The sequence below is a fragment of the Macrobrachium nipponense genome, chromosome 43 (assembly GCF_015104395.2).
Source record: "Macrobrachium nipponense isolate FS-2020 chromosome 43, ASM1510439v2, whole genome shotgun sequence".
NCBI lineage: Eukaryota > Metazoa > Arthropoda > Malacostraca > Decapoda > Palaemonidae > Macrobrachium > Macrobrachium nipponense.
This window is the reverse complement of record NC_061104.1, coordinates 7,042,925-7,063,553: the sequence shown is the minus strand read 5'-3', so window position 1 is coordinate 7,063,553 and position 20,629 is coordinate 7,042,925. Positions and strand designations below refer to the sequence as shown.

Genomic DNA, 20,629 nt, shown 5'->3' with positions numbered 1-20,629 from the left:
GGTTTACCCATTTGAATTTATGATCGTAACTTTAAACATACACAACTCAAGCGTTCACAACATGTATGTATATACATGATGAGTGTGTCAGAACAATGGTAAGAATGTAAAGGCTTAAATCATTCCTCTATTCTAATTGTTTTGAATATGGACATATAAAGTCCATGTGCTCAAATCCTATAGGATGCAATGAAAGTCCCTAATATGAGGATTCAATTTTCCAGTCACTAATGGACTGGTTTCGGTATGAAGGAAATTATCCTCCAAATTCCTGGGAACATGCATGGAGAGGGTTTGAACAGATTATAAAAAATACATTAAGTAGCACTGAAAATGGCGAGTACTTTGAAATAGTAGAGAAAATACCAATACAGGCAGTCCCCGGGTTACGACGGGAGTTCCGTTCTTGAGACGCGCTGTAACCCGAAAATTGTCGTAAGCCAGAACATCACCAAAAATCCTAAGAAAACCTTACTTTTAATGCTTTGGGTGCATTCAAAACTATGCAAACTGCATTCTTATTGCATTTTGCATCAAGAAAACCTTCAAATATTGATTATTTTGCATTTTTGGTGTCATATTTCTTCTGCCAGATGAGCATTGTAGGCGTCGTAACCCAGGAAATTATTTCTGATGAATATAATTGAAAAGTGCCTTAACCTTGGAACGTCATAACCCGAACCCGTTGTAACCTGGGGACTGCCTACATACCAACACTTCCACAATGATGAAGATGAAAAATAAGACCATTTTATAATAAAATAGTTTTTTAAAAGTAAATTGTAATTTTCCTAACTATACAAACCTGAGGTCCTTTACATTAGGAATTACTTTCAGTGTTGGCTGGAATACGGCCATTAAATTCTTGAACAATGTGGTTAGGCAATAACTACCATCTGGTAGGCGGATAGGTCATCTTGCCTGGATGTAAACACTCCACTTTGCCTTTTGGTCCCGGTTTCAGACTGAGGGGTGGCATTAGGTGGGCATTAACATAATGGACCTCAGGTTTGTATAGTTAGGAAAAATACAATTCACTCTAAAAAATTGTGATTTGTTCCTACACGATATGCAAACCCTCGGTCCTGTACATTAGGAAGACTCACTTATTGGTGGGAGGAATGTGAGTGCGCCTCTAGAACTGACTAGAGTTCAGCACACCTGGGCTATTCCTCCTTATCATAAGAACGAGGAGGAGTGCCCTGCCTCTTGACAACTTGATCAGAGTATAGGAGCTGCATGATCAAGAGTCAGACTTCTGGGCCTTTTCGAAATGAGCGAGGAATCGTGACTCATCCAAAGAGGCACTAAGGGAAGGGTTTACATTATTGCCAGTATCCTTCCTCCCCTTGCAAGAGGAAGGAGCAGGATTGTTTTATGATTCTGATAAGAAAATTAGAAAGGAAACTCAATGTGCAGGCTTACCACATCAAACGCCTGATCAGCAAGTGTAAGATCGAGTCCTATCCTCAACCTGAAGGACGAGGAGGGGAAGGTGGAGAGACCAGTCACACTCGCATCCTTCTTACCTCTAAAACCACACACCATAGGCTAGATGCAACTTGTCCTCTTGAAGGAGCCGGGGAAGCAAACAACTTATGAGTATCTACCACCGGTCCAAGGAAAAGAGGTTCCGGGGACCTGTGGGCAGACCCGAAGGAAGAAAGATATCAATGTGGTCATAATGAGACCGCATCTATCTTCTGGCCCGACATATTCTTCGGAGTGATGAAAAGTACCAAGCTACTGGCACACTCTTGCTCTTTGAGAGAGCCTACAGTGGACATATCCAGTTGCAGAGGAGTTTCTCATGATCTCATCAGATGAAGATGTGTCATTAGGCACTTCTGCACTGGAAGTCAGCAGTGGATAAAGGTACTGACACTCAATGAAGGGTGACAATCCTTCATAGGTACAGCAACACACCAATAGGACAAAGTAATGACTGATCTGGATCAACCAATACAAAGTCCAAAGCACAGGAGATCATTAAGGATTCGGACTTGTCATCAGATGCTGAATGATTGCACATCCAAGACAGTCACAATTTCTTATCGAAAACCTGCTTTAATTTACAATAATTATTAATCTTCAAGGTATAGTTATCATTCCCGTCAAGTAGATTTAATATCATATTCTCTACTGTTATCTAAATATTCGTGGCATTGTATTTACATTTAATTATTATAATGGAGACTTATCAACGTTTAGTACAAATAAGCTCACGAATTGGCAACTGTGCGTTGTATTCTGTTTACCAAACTTGGTGGGGAGTCTTAACGCTTCGTGAAGGAATACTTACCACAGAGACCAGTAACCTCTACTGACTACCATTTTCATTACGGATAATAAAATCTGCGTATTGACGCTTTCTGGATAATTAACATATTAAACGCATGAACTGGCGAGATTTTACCAAAGTCGAGGAAAATCAACATTGATTATAATCTGGTTCCTTTCTATGCACCGAAGTCTTGTAATGATTCTTCAGTCTTGTTACAAAATACAGTTTGGTAATACTTTTGATGGAATATTTAAATCTTGTTATTTTCCTTTTGAAAATAAATATATTTAACTATTAACATAAATAAATTACATGTAAACAAAGCCGGCGTATACTTCCCTGCCTACCAATTTAAGTTCAAAGGAAGATGATGTGACAATGAACCCCAGCAAGACACAGATGGGAGGTATTGATATTTGAGATAAAAAGCAAAATTGTAAAAAGAGAATGTTTATATAATTTTCTATATAATAAGAGAAACCATAGAACTTATCATTCTGTCCCCCAACTTTCGCTGCATTTAGTTTAAAATACAAAAATACCAAGTTTTGTTGGTTAAGGAAATATGTAGAAATCGTAATTGGTTTTATTGAGACTATAAAATAAGACAAAACTAATTAAGATCTTTAGAGTACATATATGCAAATAAAATAAATGGAAAGAACAGTTAATCCAATTAAAGTTTAATTGCACGGTTGTCATTGCTTTATGTACTGCCTGTGTATTTACATCAAACTGGCAGTTCCACACAATACGTACATCAGTGAGCAGGAAGTACAAATCGCAACATCACCAACTCGCAAGTCAATATAATAAAAGTAAATAGTGATCGTAACTTCCTGAACTTCTTTTAAAAGGAGGTTCAGTTGGTAATTAAAGAGATAATGACAGGCTAACCAAAGAGCATCATTTCCATAAGGCACCAATGGTGATTAGACCATTAACGAGAAGTAGAGGGATTCGAGAAAATGGTAGTTCTTGGTTGTGCTCTTAAACTAAAATTTTCTTTTCTTCTGAACTTTATGCCTTTGAGTATCCTGCATTTTTGGGGGTTTTGACGCTGCAGATGTTGAAGAGCGGCGAGTCGATTCTTGTACAACACAGGCAGCAGATAATCATGATGCAGAGAGCTGGAAAGTAAAATAATGCAGAATTTTAATTGATTTTGGATTTGTATACTTTTAAATTTACTTTATGCAAATTAATAGCCCCTACTGCATTTTATAATGTAAATATATATGATTTTAGGTAGCAGATAATCATGATGCTGAGAGCTGGAAAGTAAAATAATGCAAAATTTTAATTGATTTTGGATTTGTATACTTTTCAACATTTACTTTATGCAAGTTAATAGCCCTTACTGCATTTCATAATGTAATTATATGATTTTAGGTACTGAAGATGAAATTGGAAGATTTTGAAACATGTATATGGAAATACAAACAACACTTAAGGAATTTTATTCAAGATGGAATATGTCGACCTACAGTACTCTGTCCCTGAGGAATTACGGAAACTATATAGATGTTATGAAAGTATTTACAAGAAAACTGTGGGCAGCAACTGGTCGAGAGAATTTAACACTGTATGTCTTAAAGAAAATATGCTACCTAACTACTCCAGAATAGAGCTGCAAAGCGTATAGTTATTTTGGTATTATAAGAACCGTTACAATTTCTCACAATTTCATGATTCATTGTAAAAATGATTCATTTTTTAATGTTACAATGATTCACTTTGGACAACGAGGTCTTTTGTATCAATGCCTCGTTAACCTTCAGTTTCTATAAATTTAACATAGCCCCATAATTTAGAATTGGTAAGCTGTTCTTACAGAAATTCAGAATTGTGATATTCAACACAATGTGAAATACCGATAGACACAATTGTTTGATAAACTGTTTTTGTGCAAGTGAACACCACTGAACAAGTCTGTGCAAACTGTGAATATCTGGGATAGTAGTCAACATAGACTGAACGAAAAGGCTAAATGGTGTCATCTGTAAAATATTGTAGTGACCTAAAGTAACCACCAATAGATGAAAACTAAGTCATCCCTACTTTGCTTTGCTTATTAATGTCATTATACTTTATATTCTTTGACATTTCCCTAATTCATCAATACTTCTCTTTGGGTGTTCAACTTTCCAATATTTCACTCTAGTTTCTGACATGGTTCGAGGGAAGCTTATAACCAATACACTAAAAAATATTAACGTTTTATACCAACTCACTCTCTCGGGTGGAAATTGCTATTCTATTCCACTACTTGCTGTTTAACCATTTTTATACTGCCTAGGGTGAGGCCAGAGATTTTGTATGCCTCTGATAAACTTACGGGCTGCTCTAGGAGCAAGAGCCCGTGCTGGCACAACGCCAGCTAAATCATAACAAACCAACCTCTGATAAATTGTTGAGCAGCCTTTTAGGGAATATGGCACCGTGTGCAACAACAGCAGCGTCGTTGGCTAAAAGTAAATCTGTCACAAAGATCAGTGATTTTGTTTGTGTCCTGACATACGCTAGTTAACAATCTCCATCCTTTCCAAAATGCAGATAAACTCAAAGGCGGATTTAGGGTGTGCAGGGCCCTAGGCCGGTGACCTTAGGGAGCCCTTTTTATTTATTTATTATTGGCAAGCAAAGAGGGACCTTATACTTTTTAGCCATTCACATGAAGAATGAAACAAAAAAATTTTAAATAATATATATATATATATATATATTCATTATTATTATTGTTGTTGTTACTAATATTTAATTGATTTTTAAGTACTTTTAATTATTATTATTAAAATTTTGCTGATGTGCGGGGCCTTAGGCCATGGACCGTCCCCCCTCCATCCCCCCACGAATCCGCCACTGGATAAACTCTATCCGTGTCACCTTCGAATTCGTAATGTAATACCTATAAAAAATAATCGTTAAGCAATGTTGGTGCCTGAACACATCTCTTCACATCACATTGATATTCTTGCCTTCAGACCTCGATAAACAACATATCCAATAATCAAAACCTTGGATGGACAGCTAGTTTTCCATTATCAGAGAGTTCTTTTCTAATTGTCTTTTCAAAACCTTTCTGTACATGCACAAGTTCTACACAAGTTCCTCGTTGGACGAGTGGGTTATGTACTCGCCTACCGATTCGGTAGTCGCGAGCTCGATTCCCCACTCTGCCAACATGGAATCAGAGGAATTTATTTCTGGTGATTAGAGATTCATTTCTTGATATAATGTGGTTCAGATCCCACAATAAGCTGGAAGTCCCGTTGCTAGGTAACCAGTTGGTTCCTAGCCACGTAAATAAAAATCTAATCCTTCGGGCCAGCCCTAGGAGAGCTGTTAATCAGCTCAGTGGTCTGGTAAAACTAAGATATATTTACAAGGTCTACACATTTCTCATTTCTTTCATGTGTCTCCAAGAGAAAATCGGGTGCACTGTAGGCTGTGAAGATTAAAAAAAAAAAAAAATTGTCTATTCTCAGGATTCATGTACGTATCATGTGGTCTTGTTAAAAGTAAGCAAAATTTTTGCCAGCTACATTCAACAAGGGGACACCTTAAACTGCAACTGTTTCTTGAACCTGTGTTCTTGTTGATCTGCACGAACTGTCAAACCTTTGGCTGGATGATCTTGCAAAGCAATTTGCACTTAAAATCATCTAACTTTTCAACAAATTCCATCCAAATATGCCAAGTATCTACTCAATATGTCGGCCCTCGGTTAGCGGCAGGGGGTTCCGTTCCTGGCCACCGACGCCAAGCGATTTTCGACGCTGAGCGAATTTAAAGCCTACGGCCGCCGCACACCTTCTTTCGAAACTCTAGACCAGTCAAAGGCGCCGTAATCCCACAACGGCGCAATAAGTAAAATTATATTTATGCAGTATAGTACTATAGAATTTACTGTACAGTACATGTGGGTGTCTAGAGTATGTAAAGATATAATAAAGTTTATACAGTGTACAGGTAGCTGTAGTGTTCAGGTTACGATCATTAGTCTTACGATAGTTCGATTTTATGAGAGATCAAATTACAATGGCCTAACTTTATCCATCTTCTAGTTACATAAGTTCAATAACAGCAAAAGAGAATGATGAAAGTATGGTTTTAACGTTATACTCGTTGCGTGAACGTGTACAGTCATGAACAACCGAACGAGAAACTACTTTTTTTTTGTTTCTAAGTACAACCGAACTGGATAACATCTGTTTGGATTGTATTTCGATCATCGTACTACAGTGCAACATTACCGTATTTGTTATAAATGGCGTTATGTATAGAATAGAACTGAGATATCTTAATGTAATAACTTTATTCGCTATAGATCAGAGATCAATATAGATTAAAGATTAATCGGGAAATATACCGTTAAATTTAAACCTAGTTATAACTGAAGCTGAGAAAACTGTTCAAGCTGCTAATGACTATTATCGTACATCGGCAACAAGGATAAAAACTGCAGTAAACGTCTGCCATCACACACAACTGTAGATAAAATTGGGATAAAATCATTTTAATCAAAACTACTGTGCTTGAAAGAACACATTTTACTGTTGGTTTCACGCCGATATAAGATAAATAACGTAAAGTTCGTATTATGATGATATAAAGGATTACGTATTGTGAACGGAATCGCGTAATTTTTTACGCAATAAACATGCCGCTAACATAATCTGTTAACGAAAAAAATAGTAGTTCACATTCACAACGAGACATATTCAATAAATATTTCCACCTAAAAACACGCTGTATATGGAAAAATAACTTTGTCTCATATAAGTCAAGTATATAGATATTCGTTTATGCTAACTAGAAGCAAGAGCATTCGCTCAGAATTGCGTTATGGTGAAACAGACTCGTATTCATCAGCTGATTTCAAACCACAACATTGGCCGCTCCGCGGAATACGGGCTTAAGTTTGCCGTAGTATTTTAAAATACAATAATATGAGAATACATACAATATTCTTGGATACAGTGAAATAATGCATAGCTTTTTAAAGGATTTATGGAAAAGATGCATAATTAATAAAATAACACAATGCATTTTTCGGAACTGGCGGACAAGAACGAACATGAAAAACCATCCCCTGACAACGTGGAGCGTAGTTACAAAGGCTGCCTTAATTTGTATCTTATTTCTGTACAAAAATGAAAATACCTTTACGCAATATATTTTCATACACATTTTAAACATAAAAGCATAAACATTTGAAAAATCGACACATCGATCGCTAAATTTGCACTCTTTTTTTTTTTTTTTTAACTCGATATTTTCGGAAGAACGGCAGACGGCGGCATACAAGAACGAACTTGAAAAAAACATCGTAGTCGATAACTTGAAGGGGAGTTTCAAAAGCTGCCTTTTTATCATATTTCTGCACAGAAATAAAAATACCTTATTCGTAATACTTTCATACACATTTTAAACATAAAAGCATAAACATTTATAAAATCGACACATCAATCGCTAATTTGCACTTTTTTTAAATCGATATTTTCGGAAGAGCGGCAGGCGGCGGCTTACAAGAAAGAACATGAAAAAACATCGTATTTGATAACGTGAAGGGCAGTTTCAAAAGCTGCCTTTGTATCATATTTCTGTACAGAAATGAAAATACCTTTCACGTAATACATTTTCATACACATTTTAAACAAAAGCATGAACATTTATGAATCGACACATCAAAGCTAAATTTGCACTTATGTAACTCGATATTTTCGGCATAGAACAGCGTCAGAGGCATATATTTTACCCTAATACCTACATAATAACTTTCCATAAAATTTGTTAATATAATTTGCATAACATTTATGGTCTGAACGGAATTTCTACTTATGTATGAACTCGTTAGACAACGGCACTAGCGGCGCTGTTAACTGAAATTTGTGCCGTAAAGATACCTTTAAAATGCCTTATTTTTTTAATGATTATTTTTGACGACCACCGTAAAACCGATTCGCCGTTGAGTGATTGCGCCGTTAACCGCGGGCCGCCTGTAATAATAAATAATAATAAGTAAAATAAAATAATAATAATAATATAATATATTAATATTAATATGATTATTATTTATTATTATTATTAATATTATTAGTATCTTATTATTATTATAATAAGAATAATAATAATAATATTATTAATTATTATTATTATTATTATTAATTATTATTATTATTATTATTATTATCATCCAGCAGATAAAGCCTATTAATATGGAAAAAGCCCACAGGGGCCATGACTTGAAATTCAAGTTTCCAAAGAATATGGTGTTTCTTAGGAAGAAGTAACAATACACAAAGAAGAGATCCCACTTGACAAAAAATTAATTAATTAATAAAAAGTTACTGAAATGCGAGAAGAATAGTATTAGGGTATTAATGCATTGCTTTTTCGCTTGAACCTTTGAAGTTCCAAATGCACGACTTCCTCTGGGAGACTGTTCTACAGTCCAACGGAGCTGCTGTTCAGAGAATCTGGTTGCTCTTGGCAGATAAAGGGGATCTGGTTGCTCTCGGCAGATAAAGGAGATCTGGTTGCTCTCAGCAGATAAAGGGGATCTGGTTGCTCTCGGCAGATAAAGGAGATCTGGTTGCTCTCGGCAGATAAAGGGGATCTGGTTGCTCTCGGCAGATAAAGGAGATCTGGGTTCAAATGTGACATATGAATATATTTTGTAGAAATGTAGGTTGTTTCATCTTTTCCTCTTCTTGGATGTTGTTACTTCACAAGCTATAGTAGATTCACATCAACCGTGCATTTGACGTCTAGGCCAGCCCCTTACGACGCTCCTGATTGGCTGTTGATAAGCCAATCACAGGGCTGGAAACTTTCAGTCTCTCTCGAGAGTTCACCCAGGCAAGATGTATGTTCCACCTCTCCTGAAAAACGTATCCCTCAGGAAAAGTGGAACATACACTCTGCCTATGTGAACTCTTGAGAGAGACTGAGAGTTGCCAGCCCTGTGATTGGCTTATCAACAGCCAATCAGGAGCATCGTAAGGGACTGGTCTAGACGTCAAATAAACGGTTTACGTGAATCTACTACAGTCACTTTGGCCTGTTGCTCCAGTGGGTCCTTTATGGTCCACAAGAAGAGGTGGCTCTTAACCTTTCAAGTCTAGAAGAAATAGTGACTCCACTTTTGAAGTCTATAAGAAATATTGGGTCTTAATGCTTCACGTCATAAAGAAAAAGTGGCTCTTAACCTTTCGAGTCTAGAAGAAATAGTGACAACTTTTGAAGTCTATGAGAAATATTGGGTCTTAATGCTTTAAGTCATGTAGAGAAAGTGGCTCTTAACTTTGAAAGTCTAGACGAAATAGTGAGTCCTAACTTTTCAAGACAGCTCTCAGACGTAGGTTGAACGCCAGACTTCCAAACATGGTTTAAACTCATCTTGATCACTTCTCTTTATTCTTCCTTTTCACGTGTTAATTCGGCCACTGGAATAAAAGGCTTCAGCCAGTTTTGAGTTTTCTTATTCATATATCTGCTCTCTGTCTATCTTCTCCTATCTTCTCAATCTCATTTTGCATCCATCACAAATTTCTCAGACTCTCTTATATCCTGTTTTTAACATTTGTTGCTAGGAAATACATATCACTGGTACTTGTAACTATCACAAAAGCCCTTGAAGATATTTGTCTGTTTACCCTAAATCCAGGCCATGTGTAGGAAGGGTGAAGGAATTAGACTACATTGTTCATCCTATCCATTTGGTTGATATCCAGATAAGAAGCTGCAAACTATACTTCAAATTAAATGCTATGTACTTGTTGGGTAAACTGACCCCGGTGGGACAAATGCCATTCGTCATTACCTCCATTTCTTGACAATCCCTCCAAACTTAGTTCTAGCCTGTATGTGTATGTGCTACATAATATAATATATGGAATGTTATTCCATATATAAAAAAACTAAAGCTATGATTAATTAAAACCAGTGACCCAAGAGGTCAACCAGTTTGCTTGTAGGAATGTGATCAGACCAGATATGATAAAGTAGGCTAAGATGACTTGTTGTAAGCAGTCAAGTTGCCGTCATCTGTGGTCATTCATTTGTTTTGCAAATGGTAGTCCAAGCTTCCTGCTTGAGACAACCACAGTGACCTATGACTCAAACGGCCTACGTGACTTGTAATCTATGTCATCTGTGTGTATGTTCATATGTTCGAGCTACTGTCTGCTTCCTTTATGATTTGTAAACCAGATTGTAAGTCAGAATTCAATCAGCCATCATCATTAGAAGACCTGTCCAATTTTATCTGATCTTCATCATGTAGTCTCAGAGAATAGAGATATTTTTGTACTCTGTGTTTTTTACTAGAAACCTCATCTCAGAAAGAAGATACTGAATGAACTTAGAAATTATCATCATGAGTTAGAAACATCTCCGTTGTCATAACCAAAGAAGATACTGACTTCGTAAATTATCATCGAAATCCAAGACACTCCAATGAGTATGGAAAGTCATAACCAACTGACCTTAGCGTAAAATTATCGCAGGTCTAAATAACCTCACAGGGTGCCTTATTATACAAAGGCATCAGCCCTATACTATATGTCTTCAAAGCAACATAGTGTTTTGTTTGTATGGTGTTTTTGCGTTGCATGAACCAGCGGTTATTCAGCAACGGGACCAACGGCTGGCTTTAAGTGACTTTCGAACCACGTCAAGAGTGAACTCCTATCACCAGAAATACACATCTCTGACCCCTCAATGGAATGCCCGAGAATCGAACTAGCAGCCACCGAGGTGGCAGGCAAAGACCATACCAACCACGCCAATGAGACGCTAACTTTGTGTTCTTCAGGCCCCAATCCTTCAAATTATAAAATCTGTCTATCTGTGGAAGTTATTGTTAAGGGGAAACATCACTGCTTCCCCTTCAGTGCATAATTAAGAATCAGATAAGACTTTCTACTGGTTACCTCCTTCATTCTCAGGTATTCATCTTTTTTTAAAGTAAAGATGAATGAACTCGGAGCAAGGGTAACACAGTGACATCACTCCTGGGTTACCAGACGCCATGGCAGTCTCTACCATTCTTTAACCACTTTTGATAGTTTGCCCAAGCCAACATCGAGAGAATGAAGACTCACGTAAATCAGAAGTTTGTGTGTCATGGAACATAATCAAGTGATGCAGTATTGCATCGATCAGTAACCTATTAAATCAATCAAAACGGACTCTTACCTCCAACAGACGGGATGGTAACGACGTAGAACAGGTTCAACTCCTCCACGTCTCCACCTTCCAATGCTCCCTTCAAGTGCAGCTTAGTCTTCTCGTCAACGCAAGCCCACTTTTCTGGGAAACCCTTCCAGGTCATGTTGAAACAATTGACGACTGGATTTAGTCCGGTGTTGGATCTGGAATACGACGAAGTCATTTGGTTACATGCAACTGTACTGGATGATCTTTACATAGAAAGAAAAAGAGAATATGTATAGATATATAGTATATAAATGGATGTACTATATGCGTGAGTGTGTGTATGTTCCAGCATAACTCTGAAATGAACTGAACAATTTCAACCAAACTTGGTATACATATGACTTACTAACTGGAAAAGAATAGCGTGGGGGCAAGACATCACTAGCACCATAGAGCACCAAAGGGGGCGGGGGCGGGAAGGGCTTCCCTAAAACGGGGGCTGGTTCCGACTGTAGTAGACTTCGTATCGAAATAAAATCTATGGGTTTATCATACCTCCTTTCGGTATACAAATGTCTCTTCAGTTGATATGTAAATATTCTGTACTATAGAAGATTCACATCAACTGTGCATTTGATGTCTAGGCCAGTCCCTTACGACGCTCCTGACTGGCTGTTGATAAGCCAGTTACAGGGCTGGAAACTCTCAGTCTCTCGAGGGTTCACATGGGTATGATCTATGCTCCATCTCTCCTGAGGGATACATCTTTCAAAAGTATCCCTCAGGAGAGGTGGAACATAGATCCTGCCTATGTGAACTCTCGAGAGAGATCGAGAGTTTTCAGCCGTGTGATAGGCTCATCAACAGCCAATCAGGAGCGTTGTAAGGGACTGGCCTAAACATCAGATGCACGGCTGATGTGAATCTACTATAGTAACGATACTGTAAATTTTAATGACAGCATATATAAACATAGATTTTCCAAAGTGTGATAAGTTTAGTCTTGAAAATCACATACATATACTCAAGGCAATATGAAGATAGAGCATTATGAAATGAGCGGTCATGTATAGTCAAGCCACAACAGAAAAGACAAAATCTAAGTTCCAGGAAATGGGCGGATATGCACTGAGAAATCATGAAGCAAAATAAAGCTTTAAAGGGAATATGTGAACAATCACTAAAACAAGCCTTGAAGCAAAATGAAGCGATGCCAAATGTGCCTTGTTGCTCTTACTTGAAACCTTTGTTGCAGGAGTAGGTGATCGTAGTGCCATTTGCTCTCTGTAGATTCCAGTCCAACACTCCCTGCGACGGCACCTGGGGCGGCGACTCTAAACACCCGGTCTGGATGCATCTGGAAAGATTAACAGATATCTAATCTAAGTATAACTGAAGCTGAACCACCAGTAAGTTTTTGTGCCCTTTTCAAATCTCTGAAAACGAAGGAGAGCAGGAAAATAACCCTTGATAAAAGCTGTCAATTTCATTAAACCCCTCCGACACAATAGGGGAGTACTGCTTGTAGAGAGACCTTACAATGAATAATCTTATTCATTTGCCTATGCCGTCGGCCTTTTCACTAAACTTGAAGAACATCATAGATGAAGCACTCAGAAGCAAAACAATGTATAGCACCATTACTGTATGACATCTCCGTTGAGCCTGAGGTCACTGAGTGATCGGAGCAGATCTGGAAATAGTGCTTGGTTGACTTCGAGTTCAGTCTTAGCTGAAGTAAATTGAAATCGCAGCCAATGGTTGCAGTGTATACGGGGACCCCTTCCAGGTGTAATCAATCTGCTCAGAACGTTTCCCTTTTCTGAGCAAATGCCAGTGATAAGGGCAGCCTAATGTACTTTCTCTGTCCCAACACAGAAAAAAAGGCGAACAAGAAAACAAGTAAATGCAAAAAAATTGTTTAAAAAAGTGAGAACACCAAAAACAATTACGAAGGCTTGAAAAATCTTTTTGTTGCCCTATGAAAAAATTTCATTTGAACGCAAATTATAGATGAAAGTACTGTATATATGTGAGGGTCTGGATAAGGTTTTGAAATTGATCCGTATCACCCTCCAAGATACCCATAACACAATAGTATACCATTCATAGAATTTGCCATTTGTATTCACATGCACTTTATACATGTGCAGTATATATCATTCTAATACACAAAGCAAATATTTCTGTCACCACCTTTATTGCCAAATAAAGTCCCCAAAGTAGAAAAGAGTTCTTACTTGAACGCAGGATTGATGGCTGACCATAAGCCGTTCTGGCAAGTTGAAGATGCATTCAGTTTGTTCTCAGACCTGAAAAATAAAGTAGAAAACATATAAAAATGACCCTCCTGTCAAATTCATCAACTACACTTACGCAACATTTGTAACTGGTATTTCAAAGAAGCCTTGGGCAGTGAGGTTATCATTTTTGTCAGTCTCGCCCCATCAAAATTTGGATAGTCCAAATGAAGTCGAAGATGAGGGTTTGTGGTTATTTGATGTGAATCGGAAAACAAAAAATTACATGGAAATTACGCGTGGATAATACAATGGTCTTCAATATATTTTCTCGATTTTAAAACTGGATGCAGCAGGAATTATAAAACCATAATCTTAATTGTATAAATGTGGAATTCCTATTCAATGGATGTAAAGGAGTCATGAATTTTGCATATGAATATCAATTAAACACTGCATTGCCTATAATCACGAGAAGGTAAAAAATCAATGGAAATAAAAAAATTACTTATTTTCAGCATGCAAAGAAAATGACTTAACTAGCTCTAAGAAAAGAAAGTATAGTATAATTACCAATAATTGAAATGTAATTATTCACATGATTATAAAAAGGTAACAGCTTATAAGTCTAAGATCTTAAATACGTCAGTGGTTGGGGTGTCACGACTAATTAAGCCGGTCTTATGACCGCCCTGGACCTCTGAACTCTGGCCAACAAACCGAAGCGATTTACAGACGAACATCAATGATACACATCAGAAACGACTTAAGACGAATATAAATGAAACACAACCCAAGAGAAACGACTTACAGACGAATATAAACGAAACACAACAGAAACGACTTAGACGAATATAAATGAAACACAACCCAACAGTAACGACTTACAGACGAATATCAATGAGAGAAATCAACAAATACTTACGAATACCCATCCATACAGAGGTAATTGACAACATGGCCCCCGGACTTCGTGAAGTTGTTCCACGAAGACACCGTCAAGGGGGGCGGGGTAGGGGGGTCCTCCGCGCATACGTCGGGTGCTGGAAGTAAGGTCAGAGGGGTCAGACTTCGAGAATTTTCGGGGATAATTGGTCAGTGACAACAACAAAGGACTTAAAGAAGGTCCAATGGTTAGAACAAACAGGGCATGTTCCGACCTACAGCTTACTCGGGACGCATGCAAGATTTTCCTATTACACTTAAATTGTCAACATCATATTCCTAGCTTTTAACATGAATTAAAACGTGTTAAATTCTACGGTTAAATAGAGCCTTGTTTCACCTACGAAAATTAAAATATATAAGCTATATTTCATTCAGAAATAATTTTCATGTACTATTTAAACTGCACATTATTTGTTTTTTACATTTTCATTCTAATAAATAAATCATAAATATCCTATCCTAAAATTCCTGTATCTTTAACTCAACGCAAAACACCCTTTTCAGACCTTTCTAGCCTCTTCCATAGTAGACCTTTCCTACCTCCCCACCAACAACAGGAACAAAGTAGTTTGTAGGCTTACTCCCCGAGTGAGCGAAAATGAGTTCCAGCTCTATCCTAAGTTCTGTTATAGATCTTTTCTTCTCGAGGACTACAAACACTAATAATAATAATAATAATAATAATAATAATAATAATAATAATAATAATAATAATAATAATAATGATAATAATATGTTCTATTGAAGGAGACTGCTGCTTCAGCTGCATTTATTTTATAGAAGTTCCTTTCTATTCTCCTTATTAAAGCTTTTTCAGTACTATTTAGGTTGGCGAGTAACGCGCCTATTCGATACATATGAAGAGTCAAGATAAACGAATTTTACAAAAGTTCATATATGTTGAAATCTGGCATAAAGTATTCAATTAGATGTGTATTGTACCTTGAATTGTATTATTCTACGGACATTGTACACCAGATTTCAATATATATGAACTTGTCAAATTCATTTATCTTGACTCTTCATATGTATCGAATAGCCGCGTTACTTGCCAACCTAAATAGTACTGAAAAAGCCGTAATAAGAAGAATAGAAAAGAACTTCTATAAATTAAATGCAGCTGAAGCAGCAATCTCCTTCAATAGACCATGTTTGAAAGAGGGTCTTCTACCTAAATACAACAACAACAACAACAACAACAACAACAACAACAATAATAATAATAATAATAAGAATAATAATAATATAATAATAATAAAAATAATAATAATAATAATACCTATTTCGCACTTGATTCCGTCTGGCAAAGGGGTCCATGTAGCATTATATGGAGAACATGTCGATATCTCCTTGGCCTTCCCGTTGCTTAGTCTGACAAGGAGAGAGAGAGGAAGGTCGTATTAATATCTCGGTTTGAACACACCATCATCACGTAATTACTTGAACTGATCAAAGGCGCATACATTCCAACAACCCACTAAAGCCTTCTAACTCCTGGATTTCCCCTGCGTTTGGTAGACCAGCCCGAGGTGGCTTTCCAGAGGGACCTTTGTAAAGATATATATGCATCATAAAGGCACAAGCACCTACTCAAATAATCGTTTAACTTACAAGCGGGTTGATAAGTCTTTGCCTTTCCGCTATAATTAATTTTTTCTACCTTGAACAAACGTGGAGTTTATGTAGGAAAGAACCTGTTTTTATTTTTTTTTCTTAAAACTAAGAAAATATGGTGTTTTGAATTGCTAAACTCAAATATACTAGATGCACATACAAGAAAGCTGCTATGTCTGTAGATTTGATTTATGAGATGAGCAATCAGGTCTTTACTAATAAAGGACTACTGACTAATTCTCAAGGAATAATGAGAGAGAAGAGAGAGAGAGAGAGAGAGGGAAGAGAGAGAGAGAGAGAGAGCTCTTACAGCTCTTACATTTTGTTCAGGTTGCCCCAGGTCCCTCAGTGTGAGGCACCTCTAATGTCTACCAGAGAGTTGCTAGTACATCTTCCGGTATATTTTGCATCTTCCAATCTTGGATGGTCTGGGATGCAGTTTAGATATTTGTCAAGCTTATTCTTAAACACATCTACGCTCACTCCTGATATATTCCTCAGATGAGCTGGCAACGCATTGAATAGACGCTGCATTATCGATGCTGGTGCGTAGTGGATTAATGTCCTGTGTGCTTTCCTTATTTTTCCTGGTATAGTTTTGGGCACTATTAATCTACCTCTGCTTGCTCTTTCTGATATTTTTAGTTCCATGATGTTTTCTGCTATTCCTTCTATCTGTTTCCATGCCTGAATTATCATGTAGCGTTTCTCTTCTCCTTTCTAGACTATATAATTTTAAGGATTGTAGTCTTTCCCAGTAGTCAAGGTCCTTAACTTCTTCTATTCTAGCTGTAAAGGACCTTTGTACACTCTCTATTTGTGCAATATCCTTTTGATAGTGTGGGTACCATATCATATTGCAATATTCAAGTGGACTACGAACATATGTTTTATAAAGCATAAATCATGTGTTCAGCCTTTTCTTTCCTTGTTTTGAGTGCCGTAACAACATTCCCATTTTTTGCTTTACATTTTGCCAATAGAATTGCTATTTGATCATTGCATAACATGTTCCTATTCATCATCACACGAAGGTCTTTAACTGCTTCCTTATTTGTGATTGTCTCATTATTAGGTCCCCTATATGCATATAGCTTTCCTTCTCTGTCTCCATAATTTATTGATTCAAATTTATCAGAGTTAAATACCATCCTATTTACCTCTGCCCAATCATATACTTTGTTAAGGTCTCTTTGTAGAGCGTTCCTACCTTCATCACAAGTAATTTCTCTACTTATTCTTGTGTCATCGGCGAAACTACTCACTACCGAATCCTTAACATTACTGTCTATGTCTTCAATCATAATAACAAACAGTATTGCAGCTAACACCGTACCTTGAGGCACACCGGATATTACCTTGGCTTCATCCGATTTCTCATCGTTTGCAATAACTATCTGTTTTCTGTTGTGTAAAAATTCTTTTAACCATCTTCCTACTTTATCCACAATATTGTGTTTTCTCATTTTCTTCGCTAATATGTTATGGTCTACCTTGTCAAAAGCTTTTGCAAAGTCTAGATAAAACACATCTGTTTCATTTCCGCTTTTCATATTTTTGAATATGTTCTCACGGTGGACTAACAGTTGGGTTTGTGTACTTTTTCCGGGTACGAAACCATGTTGTCCTATATTAAACAAATTATTTTTATTAAATGTTTCATAATATTTTTCTTCATTACCCTTTCATACACTCATAATATGTGATGTTAGACTCGCAGGCCTATAATTACTTGCCTCTAGTCTTGATCCACTTTTGAAAGTAGGGGTAATATATACTACTTTGTGCTCATCATAAATCTTGCCTGTATCTACACTTTGTCTTAATAATATTGCAAGTGGCTTTGCGATAGAATGAACTACTTTCTTTAACAAAATAGCAGGAACTCCATCAGGCCCTGCTGCAGCTCCATTTTTAATTTCATTAATAGCCTGCACAATATCAGCTTCATTAATATCTATGTCAGCTAAATATTCACTATTTTCGTCCCTTACTTCTATATCATTATCTTCATTATCTATTCTAGGGGTGAATTCTCTCATATCGTTCTGCCAATATGTTGCAAAATTTCCTTTTTTTTTCATTCGTTAATCTCCCTTCAATTCTTAGAGGGCCTATTTCTATTCTTCTTTTATTCATCTTTTTCGCGTATGGGTATAATAGTTTGGGGTTTTGCTTGATATTTATTAGGGCTTTTTCTTCCAAGTCCCGTTTTTCATTTTCTTTTGATTGTATAATCTTTTGTTCTGCATTTTCTATCTTACTTTTTAGTTCTATAACTTTCCATGCATTTTTTTCTTTTGCAAGACCTTTTTTCCACTTTCTGATTTTCTGGAACAAGATCCTTCTGTCTCTTGGTATGCATGACTGATGATTACTTTTCTTCTTCGGTATATATTTATCCACTATTTTCTCTAATATTTTATATAATATCTCCGTATTTACCATTATGTCATCACTTACGAAAATATTATCCCAATCTTTGTTTAATTCTTCATTTATTTCTGACCATTTTATATTTTTACTGTAGAAGTTGTATTTTCCATATCCTTCCACTTTTTCATTTCTTGCTTATCTCTGTTTTCACTTGCTTTGGAATGGACTGTTAATTCTATGACATTATGGTCTGAAATACTCGCATTATAAACTTTATTTCTTTAAAACATAATTCATCTCATTCACAACAAATACTAGGTCTAAAGTATTTTCCTTTCTTGTTGGCAGGTGATTTATTTGTTGAAGTTGTATTCTAGTAGCATATCTAATAGCTTTTCGAATTGCCTCTTATCTTCTGCACTACTATTACTCTCTTTTTTATATGTATAAGTACAACCACAATCTCCTATTCGTTCTTTCCAGTCTACGAAAGGAAAGTTGAAGTCTCCAGATAGGAGAATAGTCCAGTCCTTGTGATTTCTACATATATCATCCAATTTTTCTATTATTAAGTCAAACTCTTTAGTATTAGGAGGTCTATATATTACTATGTTCATAATTAATTTTCAGTTCAAATTTCTACCGCTATTACTTCACATTCTGGGTTACTATATTTCTCATATATTTTTCCTTGTTTTTTGTCTTTCCCATATATTGCGGTTCCCCCTTGATTCCTATTTTTTCTATCTGATCTATAAGTTTGGAACCCTTTTATTTGATCATCATTCCCAGTCTCTTGGGAATACCAGGTTTCACTTACATTCATTATATCTATTTTCTTTTCAATTTGGGTTAGTTCTTCTAAGTACTCTATTTTTCTTTTTGAGTTACTCGTAACTAAACCCTGCGCATTCATCACTATGATGCTTTGCGTGTTTTCTCCTTCATTTAATATTGGTAATAATAAGGATTTTCCCATGTCTCTTTCCTGTTCTGGTATGTTGTTCTTTTTTTCATTTCCAGAAATTCTGACATTAAAAAATCCAACTTTTCCATAATATTTGATCTTCTTTCATCATAATTATTCATTTTGTGTCTGAATCTGCAATTTTCTCCGTATCTGCAATATCCTCTTGCATAATAAATACAGTTATTATCTCTTGAGTAGAATCTTGGAGCTGAGGCTTTGATATTTTTGCTGACATCTCTGCATATCTCGTTGATGGCTTGCTTTTTTCTTTTACCTGATATTCTTTATTCCTCTCTTTATTTGTTTCTTTTTCATTTGGATTTTATTACTTGATTGATTATTTATTTGACGCTTTATCCTACTATTTTCACACTAATCTTATCACCGATAGTTCACGAACACTTCTAGATATTTCTCAAATTCTAGACGTATGTTACACTTGTGATATCTGTTGATTAATCTGACTTCGCGCGGGAACGTCTCACCAAGCAAGATGGCTACTACGAGAGAGAGAGAGAGAGAGAGAGAGAGAGAGAGAGAGAGAGAGAGAGAGAGAGAGAGAGACGTGACCTTTCTCGATTATGTGAGGGTGACCTAACAGAAAAGAGTCGTCTCTCAGAGGCCTAAATAATGAAAATTCTAAAGGAGAGGTGGTAGAATCGTGGAAATTAAATTCAATGCTATAAAAAATGAGGAGTTTAAGATAACGACGAATAAATCTAACGAAATATAAAGGGATATAATCCATGGATATAAAAAAATAAAAATTCATGCATATAAGAATGTTGTAAAGTAGTTTCTATATATGTGTGTGTTTGTGTGTATTTGTGTATGTATATCTATCTATCTATCTATTTATATATATACATATATACACACACACACACACACACACACACACATATATATATATATATATATATATATATATATAGATATATATACATATATATATATATAATGTACATAGACTAATACATACGCAAACTTTCACATCAACTTGATTGAATTAACCGCACTACCAAATGGAAT

General features: G+C 36.3%; 1 protein-coding gene across 1 annotated transcript in view; it reads right to left on the bottom strand.

Annotated features, from left to right (window-relative positions):
* Positions 1-3,302: 3,302 nt before the first annotated feature.
* Positions 3,303-20,629, bottom strand: part of LOC135213789 (uncharacterized) — a 58,803-nt gene continuing 41,476 nt past the window's right edge. The window contains exons 9-14 of the mRNA XM_064247917.1: positions 15,917-16,008; positions 14,615-14,732; positions 13,690-13,761; positions 12,687-12,806; positions 11,489-11,664; positions 3,303-3,414 (exon numbers count right to left, since the gene is read on the bottom strand). Of these exons, the coding sequence (XP_064103987.1) occupies positions 3,305-3,414; positions 11,489-11,664; positions 12,687-12,806; positions 13,690-13,761; positions 14,615-14,732; positions 15,917-16,008 (688 nt within the window). The 3' untranslated portion in view covers positions 3,303-3,304. The remainder of the gene's footprint in view (positions 3,415-11,488; positions 11,665-12,686; positions 12,807-13,689; positions 13,762-14,614; positions 14,733-15,916; positions 16,009-20,629) is intronic.